At 50.6% G+C, this 16,794-nt stretch overlaps 1 protein-coding gene across 1 annotated transcript in view; it reads left to right on the forward strand.

Annotated features, from left to right (window-relative positions):
• Positions 1-13,062, forward strand: part of Crispld2 (cysteine rich secretory protein LCCL domain containing 2) — a 53,343-nt gene extending 40,281 nt beyond the window's left edge. The window contains exons 14-15 of the mRNA XM_075977454.1: positions 942-1,075; positions 10,544-13,062. Coding sequence (XP_075833569.1) covers positions 942-1,075; positions 10,544-10,598 — 189 coding nt within the window. The 3' untranslated portion in view covers positions 10,599-13,062. The remainder of the gene's footprint in view (positions 1-941; positions 1,076-10,543) is intronic.
• The last annotated feature ends 3,732 nt before the right edge of the window (positions 13,063-16,794 follow it).

Here is a 16,794-nt window from a genome sequence, read left to right on the forward strand (position 1 = left end):
GGCACCATCTTCATGACAAGACTGCATGCAGTTGGTCCCATGGTGCATCAAAGACAGAGACCACAGTTTGGGGGTGCAGTTCTGAGGCAGGGCAATTGGTCGGTGCACACAAGGCTTCAGATTCCATCTCCATGGAGCACACAGGAAGAAGAAATGGAATCCGCAATTTACATAGGCTGCCACAGCCTGAGGAAAACACCATGGCCATGGAGGTGACTTGGCAGTTCTCGGCCTTAAATGGACCTCGGTTGGGACCACCCTGAATAGTCCTGCCTCTGGATGAAAAGTAGATGGATGTGTCCTTCCTGTCTTCTACCCAATGTGCTAAGACCCCATGAGCCTTGAACTCAGAGCCTCATCAACCGGGTCCATATCACCTGAGGTCCAAAAACCAGAACACCTAACACCAGCCTGAGCCTTAGTGTGTTATGAGGATCCGAGAGTGCCCACCCATCCTAGCTTCCTTTTTCCTCCTGGGACATGATGTGTTCACTCCTACCTCAGGGCCTTTGCATAGTCGGCTCTCTCTGCCTAGAACACTACGCTTACAGATGGCAGCCACAGGACTGTGACTGGAACTTCTCTGTCGCTAGTCTGCCCACTGCTACTCTGAATCAGCCTCTTCCAGCCGTTTGCCTCCTGTGATCTAATTTTATTTCCCTCATCAACCTTGTTTGTGTGTTTGTTTATTCGCTCCCTCGACTCCATAGAAGCAGGGTCTTCGCTTGGTCCCTGCTGAAGCCCGAAACCCCGCAGGGTCAGGCATAGCGTGACAGCTCAGACTTGTGGGATGAGAGTAGAATCTGTGGGTGAGTGACAGTGGCAGTTCTCTGAGGGACGCTCAGGAGCCAAGGTGGTTTGGGCTGTTTCCTGGAGTCAGTGTGATGGGCGGCACCAGGTGCCTGGACGCTGGCACTAACCACGGCCTCCTGTCCTCGCAGACGTCCAGCATTTGCAAGGCAGCTGTGCACGCAGGTGTCTTCAGCGACGAGAACGGCGGCTACGCAGATGTGATGCCCGTGGACAAAAAGAAGAGCTACGTGGGCTCGCTCAGGAATGGGGTGCAGTCAGAGAGGTAGGGCTGGCCCTTGGGCCCCGCAGCTCCTTATGTTTCAAAGCTGGTTCGCTCTTTGTCACCACAGTGTCCAGGTCGAGTCTGGGATTCTCTCTTCTGATTCTTTTGTTTTCCCAGAAGCTTTCTTTCTCTATTTCTGATGTATGCTTTGTGGAAAGTGTAGAAATTTTAGATAAGCAGAACATCTGTCTGCTGTACATCACCTAAAAACTGCTGCACATTTTTTGGGGGTGTGTAGGCTTCTAGCTCTTTTTCCTCATGTGCATTATATGTCATATGTGTCTGTATGTGTATATGTGCATGCGTATGTTGGGGTGTGTGTGTGTGTGTGTGCTCATTTATTCCACAAGACTTCGAGGACCAAGGTCTGGTTTCCCAAAAGCTCTGAAAACTGCATACAGATGCAGGGCCCTACAGACTCCACGATTGGAAACCTGCACCTGCCTGTGCTTTGGGCAATGATCCCCTCAACCTGGAGGCTGGTCTCGTCACCTCAGCCTGAAGGCTGGTCTCTCACCTTAGCCTGAAGGCTGGCCTTATCTGTTCAGTCTGGAGGCTGGCCTGTCGTCACCTCAGCCTTAAGGCTGGCTTCATCATCTTAGCCTGAAGTTGGCTTCATCACTTCAGTCTGGAGGCTGGCCTGTCACCTCAGCCTAAAGGTTGGCCTGTCACCTCAGCCTTAAGGCTGGCTTCATCACCTTAGCCTGAAGTTGGCTTCATCACTTCAGTCTGGAGGCTGGCCTGTCACCTCAGCCTGAAGGCTGGTCTTGCTAAGTTTTTGTTTAATTTTTTTTTAATCTCTGTGATGGGAGCACAACAGTGCCAAGTGATTGTGACACCCACTCCTCCCTGAAGATGCATCTATGTTTGGCAGTTTTGCCATCTTCTCTAACCTCATAGACTTGAAGACAAGAGTCATTGGGACAGGGCCTGGTGGTAATGGGCAGAAAGTAAGGGTCATGCTGACTGTTCTGGGTTTTCTCTTATGCAATCACAGGCCTGACTTCCTGCCTCTGCTGTGTCTGTTGGCTGCAGCATGGAGCAGCACTGGGGGCACATGGCTCTGGGCGCTTTCCCACTAGGGCCATTTCCACTTTGAGGCCTGAGTCACAGCGATGAGCACCCTTCTTGTGTGACACTGGCAACATACCCCAGCTGCATTCTCAGATCCCTTACTGACATCTGAGTCCTTAGCGTGGCTTTCTAGAATGTTCTCCAGAACAGCCTCTGCTCCAGGCTACCAGGCTGCTTTATCCATGTGACCCTATTCTGTGAAAGTGAATTGCGAAGACCCATTTCCCTTGCGGTTTCCTCTTGACAGCACTAACTTCAGAGAAGTGACACCCACACCCCCACACCCCCCCCACACCCCACACATACACCATGCAGCCTTGACATATAAGGAGGGTGGGATTGTCAAAAGACCTCCCTTGAGGGGCCTGAGTAGAGGGCCTGGCTCACAGTAGTACACTCTGACTGCCATGACCTTTTCCCCTCATGATTCTGGAGGCTGCAGAGGTGAGAGCATGCTTGTTGTCTCCTGAGGCTGTGGACAGTTAGTTGCTTCTTGTGTGCCCAGGTCTGTCTCTCTCCCAGGCTGTGAATCCTATACTCCTCAGAATCTTCCTAAGGTCGTGAGGCTCCTCCCTCCCTCTAGGAGAGAAAGTTCTGGTTGGGAAACAAAGGCTAGAGCAGGTGGCCCCCAGTAAGTGGATGATGGGGTCCAGCGGCCGTGGCTGCTCACATGACTCTCTAGTCTGTTCCAAACCCTCGGACACTGGGTCCTCTCACAGAGCCAGGTGGCTCTGGTTCAGAAAACACCCACAGGAATTGGCTCTCAGAGGGCCCTTCCATATACTCCTTCTTCCTGACACCAGTGGGCTTTTGTTTTTCCAAGACTTTTCTGTGTAGCCCTGGCTATCTTGGAACTCACTCTGTAGACCAGGCTGGCCTCAAACTCACAGAGATCTGCCTGCCTCTGCTTCCTGAGTGCTGGGATTAAAGGTGTGGGCTCTTTAGCCCCTACTCATCCATGGGGCCTCCTCCACAAGGGAAGCCCTCGCATTCCTAGGCACTGAACCCAGCAAGGAGCATGACATTGGACCTTTGTCCTGTAGTGCATGCCTGGTCACCCGGTAGGAACAGACAGAAGTGACACCCGGGGCAGAGGACTGGGGACCCTGGGCCCTCCTTGACAGTGAGGCTGCAGCAGAGACCTTGTCTTTGAGTGTGGCAGTGCCCTGGCCTCCTCTTATGTCTAAGGACCTTAGCCACCCTTGATGCAGGGAGTGCTGTGGCTGGCGAGTCCCTCTACTGGTTTCAAGGTCAGAGGGCAGGTCTGTTCCCAGTGGTTGCTGAGACCCTGGAGTCACAGATAGTCCCAGTGGTCATTAAGGCATAGGACATTCGGTGGCCAGTGTTTCCAGAGCATCATTTTAGTTCTAATTAAAATAACTTTATTAATTTTTCTGTTTATTGTGTGTGTGTGTACACTCAGATGTGCCACAGCAGCACGGGGAGGTCAGAGGTCAGAGGCCACTTTCAAGAGTCAGCTCTCTCCTCCACCACGTGGGTCCCAGGGATGGCATTCTTGTCATCGGGCTGACAGCGAGCGCCTTCACCTGCTGAGCCCTTTCACCAGCCCCTGTTATTTTCATCTTGTTTATCTGAGATCAGGTCTCGCATAAGCCAGACTGGCCTCCAATTTACTGAGTAGCTGAGGATGACCTTGAATTTCTAATCTTCCTGCCCCCACTTCCCAAGTACTGGGATTATATAGGCCCAATGCCACCGCTCCTAGCTTGGAAAGTGGCATTTTAAATCCTGAGTGGCATGGGGTGCCGCTCACATTGGCTGGTGTGACAGTTTTGATTTCACAACAGTTTCTTGGAGAAGGAGGTTTCCTGGAAGTTGTGAAAGGTGGGTGGGTAGATGTGAGGCTCTCCAGGACAGCCTGTTCTCTCTCAGATGTGGGGCCTAGGCTGGCTAAGCCACATCCTCAGAGAGAGCAGGCACTCAGGGCTCTTCTTAGACCACGCGACAGAAACATTCCTGGGCTGGTCACCCGGTAGGAACAGACACACAGGGCTGGGCACACCTGTCTACCCAGGGGAGAGCTGCATATATGTGCCTAGAGCCAGCAAGGGCTTCCTCCCTTCTCTTTTCCCTCCCTCTCTTCTGTATTAGACTGGGATGGAACTCAGTGTCCCATACTAGGCCAGCACTCTCATTACTGATCCACATCTCCAACCCGTCTTTTTGCATTTTGTTTTGAGACAGGGTCTCACTAAGTTTCACAGACTGAGCTGGAGCACGCTCTGTAGCCCAGATAGAGTTTGAATCAAGGATCCTTTAGCCACCACCTCCTGAGTAGCTGGGGACACAGGCCTGTTCCACCAGGCCCATCTTCAGAATCTCTTAGCAATAAGAACAGAACCCCACCTTTTCGTGACCAGAGTCATGGACCTCTCTGTGTCCCAGGATTCCATGATTCCCTGAGGCCAGCCGCCAGCCCATAGAGGCACAGGTAGTGCTGCTCTGGAACCAGCTGTTCCCTCTCTCACTCCAGGCTCTGCTGGAAGGTTCCAGATGGCAAGAGCTCGTCCTCTTAGAAGGAAACTCTGCTGGGCTGACCCTCCTGCCCTGAGGAAGGCCTGATTCCCTAGACATCTCTTAGCAGCTGTGCCCTGGCCTTCAAGAGGGCCTCCCTGCCCCCCTCCCCCTCCTTTTTTCTCCTTCAGACCTTCAGAGGATCCAAGAGGTTTTTTGAGCTATACAGGCTGTCATGGAACTAGCTCTGTAGACCAGGATGGCCTCAACTCACAGAGATTCGCCTGCTTCTGTCTTCCGAGTGCTGGGATTAAAGTTGTGCACCACCACTGCCTGGTGAAGCCAAGAGGTTTTTAGTCTCTCAGTCTCAGTCTGTGTGTGTGTGTGTGTGTGGCCAGAGGATAAATGTCGGGATTCAGTTCTCTCCTTTTGAGCCAGGGTCTCACTTGTTTCTGCTGAGTAGGGTATTCCAGACTAGCTGACCTGTGACCTTCCAGAGGCTTCCTCTTTCTCTACCTTCCATCTAGCGGCAAGAGTGCTGGGGTTCCAGATGAATTCCAGCACACTGGCTTCTTACTTGGTTTCTAGGGATCAAACTCAGGTTTTCAGGCTCCTGTGGCTAGCTCTTTTACCTCCTGAGCCATCTCCTGGGCTTTGGTAGTGAAAATAGTTTTTTATGTTTTAGGCAGGATCTCACTGTGTAGCCCTGGCTGGCCTAGAACTCACTGTGTAGATCAAGCTGGACTCAGATTCAGAAATCTGCCTACCCCTGCCTCCCAAGTTCTAGGATTAGAAGGGTGTGCCACCGAGAGAGGGGATCAGAGCACACTGTGGACATGCCTTCTGGGTGGCACGGGACACTCACTCACATGGCAGGCAGACAGCTGTTTGTTTACCAGGGTGGCCTCATTGTTTACCAGACGGCCTCATACGCAGCTGTTTCCTTCCTTGTTCGGATTGCACTAAGCAAATGAGGAACACCTTTGCACAATTCCTTTGGCTCCCAGCAGGTCCCTCAGGTAGCTTCCTTTTTGAAAACAGCCACAGCCACCTTCTTCGGGCTCCACCCGCCTCCTGTGGAGCCCCTTCCCACTCATGGCTTCCTGCCGTGCTGGGGACTTACAGACACAACTGCTCTGCCTGCAGTCACACCCCCCCATCACACCACTGCACTTCCACCTCGTGGTCCTTTCTGTTCCTGGAACTTGCGAAGGCCATTTCTACCCCAGGCCCTTTGCACTGGCTGTCTTCTGACCCTGAGCCTTCTCAGCATCCTGTGCTGTCTTTCTGGGACGCATCCTTCTTCTTCCTGACATTGCCCGCTCCAGGTCCATTCTGTCTGTTTTTTTCCTCAGTCACCACTCTGTGGCGTTTCCTTGCGTGTGTTTGTCTAGTGTAGGCACCTTGAAGGCTCCATCTGTTTTGCTACCACCCCTACCCCCAGCATACTGAACTCTGAGCCTGGCATGTGCCAGGTCTGCAGTAAACAGTGGTTGAATGATAGGCAAACTCTTGAGTCTAGTCATTTACAACTAGCTGAGAGAGGTTCTTGATGCCTTTTCATCAAATTCTTGGTATTTGATTTTTTGTTTTGTTTTGTTGCTTAAGACAGGGTTTCTCTATATAGTCGTGGCTGCCCTGGAACTCAACTCTGTAGACCAGGCTGGCCTCGATTTCACAGAAAATCCACCTGCCTCTGCCTCCTGAGTGTTGGGATTAAAAGTGGGTGCCACCACTGCCTGGCTATCTTTGATTTTTATGAAATCCAGTTACCCCAAGGCCAAAGAGATAGCTGGGTAGGTAAAGCATACAGCATGAGGACCCGAGTTCAGATCCCCAGCACCCACATAGAGCTGGGCGTGGTGGTGCATGTTATAAAGAAGGTGGAGACAGACGAACCCTGGAGGCTCGCTGGACACCTTCCTAGCCTACAGGGCAAGTTCCAGCTTCAGTGAGAGACCCTGCTCCCCAAAGTAAGGTAGAGCTGGGTGTTGTGGCCCATGCCTTTAATCTCAGCACTCGGGAGGCAGAGGCAGGTAGATCTCTGTGAGTGTGAGGCCAGCCTGGTCTACAGAGCAACTTCTAGGACAGCCAGAGCTACACAGAGAAATAGAGAAACCCTGTTTTGAAAAACCAAAAACCAAAACAAAACAAAATTTTAAAAAGGTAAGGTAGAGAAAAATTGAGGGGGACACCCGATGTCAACTTCTGGTTCATACACACCCCTAAACTCCCCCTGCCCCCATCCCAATTTCATAGAGACAACCTGGAAGTGCTTTAACTATACTGTCCTCAGACATATGTGGGGGTCATGAGTTGACCTATAAAGAGCATCTGAGGAGGATTGGGAAAAGCAGGTTGGGGAAAGACTACTTTATGATTTACCACAGCCTATATGCCTTCCTCAGACACACACAGTGGGTGGGTGATTAACCTATTTAATGAGTGTCATGGCTTCAGGAAGAGAGAGCAGAGGGGCCAGCATTCACATGGACCCCTCTGTTGGGCTCCCTGCTGCAAGGTGGGCAGAGTACTCTGAAGTGCTTCTTTAGTTACAGGCAAGATGTTGGGTGCTCCAGGCTGGAGCCTCCCGCCTGATTGGCAGCCTCAGGGCTCTCTTGACAGGGTTGTGCATACCAGCACCCAGCATTCTACCAGAACCCTTTCCAGCTTCCTTGTTTATTCCCCCACGTGGCTTGTTCACATGTGGGGCAGGCAGGGAGCACGTGGCAGTGGGTGGTTCTTAGTAGCTACTCATTGGACAGATCCCTGGGAACCCTTCAACCAAGGAGCAGAAGGCACTTTCCAGAAAGCCCAGCTGCTGGGTAAGCCTGGTTCTGGGTAGCTGTCCATCTACTCCTGCTTGGCCTTGGCAACCTCTGGGAGCATCCCACCATGTCCTGGTCTCTTTGAGCATGCCTATCTGATATGTTTTTCCAGGGTTCATCCCTGGGGTAGCCAAGAGCATGAGGCTGCCACGGGGAAGGCAGAAAAACAAGCAGGAATTCCAAGCAGCTGTTCCCGCAGGACTGGAGCTCCCTGGGCTGCCCAGGGCCTGGCCAGCTGTCAGGTGTAGGGGTTTGGTGCAATCTGGGATCTCCTGCTCCCGGCGGAGACCCTACGGGAAATAGCATTGATAAATCACGGGCGGGTTGTTTAGATCATGCTCAGGCTACGTATGCTGCAACTGTGGACACCCTTCCCCATTGAGAATGGGACCTCGAGGGTTAACTGGCCACCCTGCATGCCTCCTCCAGGAGGTATCAATTAGTGCAATGTTTACGAGAAACATTTTGGCAGCTATCAGGTTCTCCGATGCACCCATGTTTTTATTATTATTATCACAATTACTATTATATGTGGTGCTGAGGATGGAACCCAGAGCCTTATACATGCTAAGTAAGCATTCTGCCACTCGCTGTATGGCCATGACCCTGGTACTCGTGCCTTCTTTGCCCCTTGGAGACAGAATCTTGCTCTGTAGCCCAGGCTGGCCTGGAGTTCATGATCCTTTTGCCTCGGCCTCCCAAGTGCTCGGTTATAGGCACGTGCCACCCCATTCAGCTCACATCTGTACTTTGATCCAGCAATTCCATTCCCAGGGCTTCAGGACTTAGAAGTGGGTATGTGACAGTGACGGCCTTGACTGCCATGAAATAACTAGAGAGAACTCGATCTCCATCTGTGGAGTCCCAGATAAAAAATAACTTCAACCTACCGGAGTACTCTGCCACTGAGAAAACAGAATAAAAACATTCTAGCAAGGTATGGTGGCCCATGTCTATAATCCCAGTACACAGAAGCCTGAGGTAGGAGGATTGTCACAGTCTGAGGCCAACCTGGGCTACCCAGCCACAACCCAGCTCCAAAAACAAAAATAAAAACCCGAGTTCCGTTATTAAGTGAAGAAAGCAAGATTCAGATCTCTCTCTCTCTCTCTCTCTCTCTCTCTCTCTCTCTGTGTGTGTGTGTGTGTGTGTGTGTGTGTGTGTGTGTGCATGCATGTGGTTTGTATGTGGTCACATCCATGAGATGTCTGTGGGTAGGATATGGTAACCTAAACAGCAGAGGCCTTTAAGGGAGCAGAGCTCACTCTGAAGCCGCAGGACTGGAAAGGAAAGGAAAGGGTTCCCTCCTGTTCAGTATAGAACTGTGTGCAGGGTGTCCCACACGACAGCTAGAACTCTGCCTTCCCATTAAATAGCTTTGTGTGTCTCTCTGTGTGTGCGCGTGCGCACACGCGTGCACATATGTGCGTGGAGTTCAGAGGGTCTCAGGGTTCACATTCAGGCCAGCAGGCTTGGCAGCCAGGACTTTTACCCACTGAATCATCTCACTGGTCTTTATTTTCCATTTTAATTTTGGTGTAAGAGGCCTCCCTAGCTGAAAATTGACAGGCAAAATTGTGAAATTGCGCCAGGCCTCCTACTGTGTATAAAGACAGACACAAACGGATGGAAAGCCTAAAACTTAGAAAACTCTTGGAACAGATGAACTCAGGCTTGTGTGATCAGGAGCTAGGGATTGCTCTTTCAAGCATAGCACCAAAAGTGTGGGTGTGGAAAAATTGGTGAATTGGGTAATTTTAAACTTTTGGGTTTTTGTTTTGTTTTATTTTTTTTTGGGGGGGGGTTGGTTTTTCAAGACAGGGTTTCTCTGTAGACCAGGCTGGCCTTGAACTCACAGAGATCCGCCTGCCTCTGCCTCCTGAGTGCTGGGATTAAAGTCATGCGCCACCACCGCCCAGCAACTTTTTTGTTTTTTTTTAAAGACACCGTTAAGGAAATGAAGAAAGGGGCAATGGAGAAATGGCTCGGTGGTTAAGAGCACTCACTACTCTTGCAGAAGACTGGGTTTGGCTCCCAGCATCCAAACTGAGAGGCTCACAGCTGCCTGTAACTCCAGCTCCAGAGGTTCTGACTCTCTTCTGTCCTGCGTGGGCACTGCGGGCATGTGGTGCACATATACACACTCAGGAACACACATAAAATAAAAATAAGAAAGTCTTAAAAGAAGAAAGAAAACTAGACACCAAATGTATGTGTACCGAGAGAGTAAGCTGCGTGAGAGCCAGCAAGATGCCTGGCTAGGAGCTGGGTGTGGCGGTGCCCACCTTTTATCCCGGCACTCTGGAGGCAGAGACTGGAGGCCTCGGAGTTGTAAACCGTCCTGGTCTACAGAGAGAGGTCCAGGGCAGCCGGGGCTATCCTGACACAGAGAAACTCTGTCTCAGAAAACAAACAAAACATCCTAGCTGTCTGCTGCCAAAGAGTGTGGCCCACAGGAGTTCTTTTTGACTGGACTCTAGAACTGTGAGGAGACAAGTTTTCCCCTCAAGGGAGGGGAGGCGAGGAAGGTGAGGGTTAGGAAGGGAGAGGGATAGGCAGGAAGGCTGGCTGTAGAACGAGAGAGCAATTTTGCAAATTGTATACCTGCAGGCCAGAAGAGGGCACCAGACCTCATTACAGATGGTTGTGAGCCACCATGTGGTTGCTGGGAATTGAATTCAGGACCTTTGGAAGAGCAGGCAATGCTCTTAACCGCTGAGCCATCTCTCCAGCCCCTTTGCAAATTGTATATGTACTAAAGGATTTCACACCACAAGTGGGCATGCTTGGGTGGGTGAGCATGCGTGTGCCTGCACGTGAGCACACCTGTGTATAAACTCAAGATTGAGATAACCTGGTTGACTTGGAAGACGGAGTGGGGCTGCAACTCTTGCTGCCATTCTCAGAAACCCTTGAGTCAGAATGTCACTTCGAAGCCTCAGCCTGGACTTGCACTGCAGCTTCCTGTTAGTACGAGTGGGCTTGTCCAGCTTGGTGTGACTTCTGTGGGCTCTGTCCTCACCACGCTGGCCTTATCAGCCATCCCCCTGCCCACAGCTCTTGTAACCTCCTCCTCCCTCTTCCCTTGCAGCCTGAGTGCTCCTCAGAGTGGAAACGCCTTCCGGATCTTCGCTGTCAGGCAGTGAAGAATGTGGAGACCCGGGGAGAAGGGGCCGTCATCTACCGGGTTTGGGGTCCTGCTTTCTATCTGTACTTTGTCCTTTGGGGGTGGGGGTGGGGTTACAGAGAGTCAGGAATCTTTCTTTCTGTGTCATCGAATGCCCTGTCCCTTTGTGGCCTCTGGCGAGGGTAACCTAGCGTCGTCAGTTTGTGAGCAGAATGCCATGGAGTCTCGGGTGGACAACCAACGCCCAGACTGGCCAGGCTGCAGTCCCCATCTGGTCGCTCATGTCCTTTCACTGAGGCACTCCTCACCACATTTGCTTTGGTGGAGGTGGAGAGGGCATTCGAACCCTTGAAGATACAGGTTTGAGATGTGTCATGAGTGGGACTCTTGTCTGGGTAGAGACGACAGCCCTAAAGTCACAGTATATCCTACCAACAGAGAAATAGGTTCTATGTTTGCTGGTCAGACAGATGGGCTGCAAGAGAGGCCCGGGGCAAGACTTGGATTCTGCCCTGGTGGTGTCCTTTGCTTGTGTCCCCAACCCTCTTGGCAGTCACGTGCTTATGTATCCAGCAGAGCTGGTCTATTTAAAGTTGGCAGCACTCCAGAGATCTATCTTGTCTTTGTCCTTGTCCGTGTGGCCTGTTTTCAGATGACCTTTGGTCTCATGGAGGACCGATGCATCAGGAGCCTTCCCTGTTTCCCCATTCCATGATCCTGTGGCTTCTGCCCCACCCCAGGCTGGTCTAGGTGTCCTCCCCTGGGACTTGGCTTTGCACAAGGCTCCAGGTCTCGATGTCTGCTCTCTCCTTAGAACAAGAGCTGTCTCCCTGCTGCTGTGTGAGTGACAACTCAATGTCACCTTCCCCTTAGTTTGGGTGACCTAGTTTTTTAGCTGTGGGAGGAATGGATTCCTGGAACATTCCTCACGGAGGTTAATAGTGTGGCTTGTGGTTGTAAAACCGCCCATGACACGCCAGCCACCAGGGAGAGGGGCTGGGACACACAGGATGGGCTCCTGTTCCTATTGGTGGAGCTCAGCTCCTGCCAACATCCCCACAGCTCCAAGAGTGTGGTGAGCCCTGGCTTCCATCACTTAGGAGCCTGGCCCAAACCCACTGTAAAATGAAACATGCTTTTGTAAACAGCTTACTCTAGCGAAGGTGAAATCCCACCCCAGCCCTGGGGATGTTGCAGTTTGCCCGTGAGCGCCGTGAGTGCTGGCTTCAAATGGAGTTTCGTGGTTCAGTCAACTATTTCCTAGGCAAAGAGAAACAAAAAAAGAAAAAGCAGAAAACAAAACAAAATGCTGCCCCCAAGGTACTAACTTAACAGTTGGCTTGGTGGCTGATGACTCTTATGGCTTCCAGAAGACCTGAGTTCAGTTCCTGCCTCTCACAAGCTGTTCACACCCACCTGTAACTCCAGGGGATCTGTGATCCCCACAGGTACCACACACATACATCTGAAGAAAAGTAAAATAGTTCTTTAAAAAACCCTAAGGGAGTCTGAGCAAAGCTCCTCCCACAGGGAGCCACATGGACCTAGTTGGGTTAAATAGTTGTTTATTTGTTTGAGACAGAGTTTTACTCTGTAGTCCAGGCTGGCCTTGCCTCATCCTGTAGTCCAGGCTGGCCTCCTGTGTGTTGATATAGCTTTCTCCAAGTCCATCCCTTCCAGGGAGTTTATAAAAAGGACACAACCTTGAGCCAGCCCCAGCTAGCCTTCCCTGGGCCTTTTCCACCTCACCTGTGTGAGTGTGGCATCTCTGCAGGCATCCACTCTTCCAGCCCAGATGTCAGAGCACACATCTGCTCAGCTTCTGGAGGGGGTTCCTGGTGGCTACCAACCATCTGGGAAACTCCCAGCCGCAAGGAGTACCGTGGGACTCTGACTTCACCCAGCCTGCAGGGCAAGGTTGAGATGGTAAGGAAAATTGCTCCGCTCCTGGGTTTCCAGAAGAAGCAATCAATCCCATCTCCAGGGGAATCTTGCTTTGAGGGTCTGCATTAGGGTCCTGTGTGCTCTCCAACAGGCCCTTCCACCAGGCAGAAGGGCCTCATTGATCCTCACCAATAGTTCGAAACTGGAAGCCCCTTTCTTCAGAAAAAAATAAAAAGAAAGAAAGAAAGGTGGAAACGAAACCATGAATGATCTTAACATCAGAGCACTTCTGACCCCATGTGCCCATCAGTTCTCCCAAGTTTAAAGTGACCACGCCCATGCCAGCTGCATCCCTGCTCTGTCCTGTGATAGCTTCCATTTGCTTCCAAGTTGTGCCTGGTCTGTTCCGAGGGGTGTGTTGACTCTCCGTGATCTGTAGGCTCTCTTGGCCCACAGTTTACTGTGTGCTTTTTTCTATGAAAAATGATATATTTTACAACTTCCTATGTACAAAAGTTTATTGTAAGTTTTTGTGCTTTGCATGAATAGGGCCACACTGGTTGTTGCTATGGTTTCAATAAAACTGATTTGATTTCTAACACATGCCTATAGCATGTCTTTTCCAGACCTGTCACTTGTGAATTCATTTGTCTTGTCCCTGCAAGTCCCAAGCAGCCGGTGAGACCCAGGTGGCATTGTGGGGGACCTCAGTGACATTACGGAAAGTGTGATCAAGAGACTAGTGACCTAAGAAAATGTAGGTTCTGGAACACAAAGCAAGGACAGGAGTCAAGATGCCGTGTTTCCCATAAGCCCCAAGATTGCACTTTGAGCAAGTGCCGACCACTGGGCCCTTTGTCAAGGACCTGTCAGTGAGAGCTACAGTGACAGGATTGAAGACTGGGTGAGTGGCTTTAATGACAGAAGGGGGGCAGGCATCCTGGAGGCCTCTAGCCATAGTTTGTATCCTCTTGCTGTGCCCTCCACGGCAGGGCCTCTGTGTGTCCACCTGACCTCTCCCTCATCTCTCTAAGAACAAGTCATGTCATGACCCCACATCCTCACATGTCCCCTTCAAGGGTCAGAAATCCAACACAGGCGTCTAGGACAGGATGCACTGTAGTCCCAACCCGGCCTCTTCTTCAAAGCAAGAGCTCAGGGACAGCCCTGCAATCCTTGGAGGGGGTGGTTTCTCCTCCAGGGACCCTGCCACCTAGCACTCTTCCTAAGCACCCATGCTGAGATCTGTTGCACATGAACTCTGCTCACCACAACAGACAGCATCAGAAAGCTGGGGCTGTGCTGGCCAGGAGGCCCCAACTCTCACTCTCTGCCCTTTATCAGAGGACATTAGACTGGTGGGGTGGCCTGAGCCCGAGACAAGAGGAAAGGTGTGGAAGGCCCACCCCACTCCCACTTGCGGCATCTTTGTCAGAAAAGAGAGGGGTGTGAGCCTGCTTCCGGGGTTGATTGTTGTTTGATTATTTGTTTGTGCATAGTTTTATTAGTTGTTTGATAAGTCGTTGATTGCTTGTTTGGCTATTTGGTTGTTTGGTGGGTTTGGCTGATTGGTTTGTGGTTGCTGGGTTGATTGGTTAGTAGATTGGTTTGTTAGTTATTTGTTTGTTTGTTTGTTTGATGGATTGATTGATTGATTGTCTGGTTGTTTGGCAACTTTATTGATTGGTTGGTGGGTTTGGATGACTGGTTAGTTGATTGTTTGACTGGCTGATTGTTTGTTAATTTGGTTGGTTGGTTGTGTGTAGGGTCGGCTGATTGGTTAGTTGCTTGGCTGGTTGGTTGGTAGACTTACAGTACTGGAGATTGAACCCAGGACTCTCTGTGTGCCATACAGCACTTTCCCTCTGAGCCTCATCCCAATTCTCAGCTTTTATGTCCCTTTAAAATGGGTCACACGCCAGGTGGTGGTGGCGGCACACGCCTTTAATCCCAGCATTCGGGAGGCAGAGGCAGGCAGATCTCTGTGAGTTCGAGGATCAGCCTGGTCTACAAGAGTTAGTTCCGGAACAGGCACCAAAAACTACAGAGAAACCCTGTCTCAAAAATCCAAATTAAATAAATAAATAAATGGGTCACACACCTGTTTCTAGAACCATAAGCAAGGGGTCAGAGGAGGGCTTCAGGGCCATGAAGGTCACCTTTACATACTTGGAAAGACTTGCCTCAGGTACTGGTTGGGAGCTGAGACTCAAATGCCCCACTTTGCGGGCCTACACTACTCAGTGCCCACTGTGGGACACTGGTCAGGCAGCTGCATCCCTCCGAGCATCTGTCACCATGCCAGCAGAGGCAGAAACAATAGCGTCTTGTTGCCTATGGTCCTGTGGTTATGGGTGTAATGAGGCTAACATTAATGGCCCTGAGCACATGGTAGAGTGTGACAGCTGTCACACACAGGTGCTGATGTCTTTTTGCTGTGAGTGGTTGCTTCCAGTGAGTGTGTGTTCCAGGGAGACACTTCACCAAGCTTACGAGGGAACCATCTTGTGAGTCCCGTCCCTGTCAGAGGGATGTGGTAGCCAGAAAAGCCAGGCCCCGGTCCAGGTCCATTCTGTGGCTCCTCTTCCCCCTCCCCAGCCTGCCCCAGCACATTCACCACCCCTGTGGCACGAATGGCAGAGTGCCGGCGGGCAGCTGCATGTGGCTCACGTGTCCTGGGCACCCTCGCATCTGAAGGCTGTGCTTTGCTTCTCCATTTGTGCTGCCAGTGTGGCTTGTGGGAAGTGCCTCTGCCGAGATTGCCAGCATCTGGTCACAGTAAGATACAGGGTGTGGATGCTGGGCAGGGACATCACGGAAGGGACGCTGTGTCCTCGTGTGTCACACCGGAGGCCCAGTTGGTGTCCATTCTGTTCACTTGTTAAGAGATCCCAGATGAGAAACTTCGCTTCTGGGTTTGTTTGTTTTGTTTTTATTTTGACAGTAATTCACTCGTTATGTAGCTCAGGCTAGCCTCCAGCTTGTTATGGAGCTCAGATTGGCTGGAACTCTCAGTTCCACATAGTGAATTTGAGGTCAACTTGGGGAATTTGATTGAGACCCTATCTCAAAAAAAGCAAAATGAAATTAACTAACTAACTAAATATTTTACATAGAGAAAGTGTCTTACTTAGGGTTTCTATTGCTATGAAGAGACACCATGACCATGACAACTCTTATAAAGGAAAATATTTAATGGAGGCAACAGCTTACAGTTTCAGAGGTTTAATCCATTATCATCATGGTGGGGAGTGTGGCAGCAGAGTTTATGGTAACACACAGGCAGACATGGTGCTGTAACATGAAGGCCTGCTTGTTGGGGTTTCTGTCCTGCCCAGTTCCCACAGCCAATAAGCCCCAAAGAAAATCACACAGAGGTCTACATAAGTTATGAACTGATTGGCCCATTAGCTCAGGCTTCTTATTAACTCTTATAACTTACATTAGTCCATTATTCTAGTTTATGTTAGCCACATGGCTCAGTACCTTTTTCAGTGGGGCAGGTCACATCCTGCTTCTTCAGTGTCTGGGCAGGACTGTGGAGGAAGCTTCCTTCTTCCCAGAATACTTCTGCTCTCATTGCCCCGCCTCTACTTCCTGTCTGGTTGTCCCGCCTATAATTCCTGCCTGGCTACTGGCCAATCAGTGTTTATTTAAAACATAATTGACAGAATACAGAATTGTCCCCCACCATGGTGCTGGAGAAGGAGTCGAGATCCTTACATCTTGACTCATAGGCAACAGGAAGTGGTCTGTCTCACTGGGTGTGGCTGAACATATATAAGTCCTCAAAGCCCATTCTAGAGTGACATACTTCCCCCAACAAGACCACACCTCCTAATAGTGCCACAGCCCTTTGCGAGGCCATTTTCCTTCAAACCACTACAGAAAACTCGAGGCTGGGCATCCTGGTCTCTAGAAAACTCTCACTGATTTTAGCTTCTGTTGCCTCTTTCCTGAGACAAACATCTGGTCACAGCTACGGAACAGTGGCCTATTTATAAAAGCAGGTTATTTTAGTTTATATGTTGTTATCGTTGTTGTGGCTCTGTGGCCAGGCATGGTGGCTCAGAGGGTTTAGTCCCAGCACACGGGAGGTGGAGATAGGAAGATTTCTGTGGGTTTGAGACCAGCTGATCTACATTGTAAGACCCCGTGTCAAATAAATAAATAAATATTAACAATAATTTTTAAAAATCCTTGTGTGGTAGCCATAGCCGGAGCCTGGGTCCTCTGCATGGACACTCTGGTGTGAGTTTTCACAAGATGGCTGGTGGCTTCCTGATAGGGAGACTCGGTGAATATGGTTTCTTTCCAGAAATCAGGGGTCA

This window comes from Microtus pennsylvanicus, chromosome 6, assembly GCF_037038515.1.
Source record: "Microtus pennsylvanicus isolate mMicPen1 chromosome 6, mMicPen1.hap1, whole genome shotgun sequence".
Taxonomy (NCBI): domain Eukaryota; kingdom Metazoa; phylum Chordata; class Mammalia; order Rodentia; family Cricetidae; genus Microtus; species Microtus pennsylvanicus.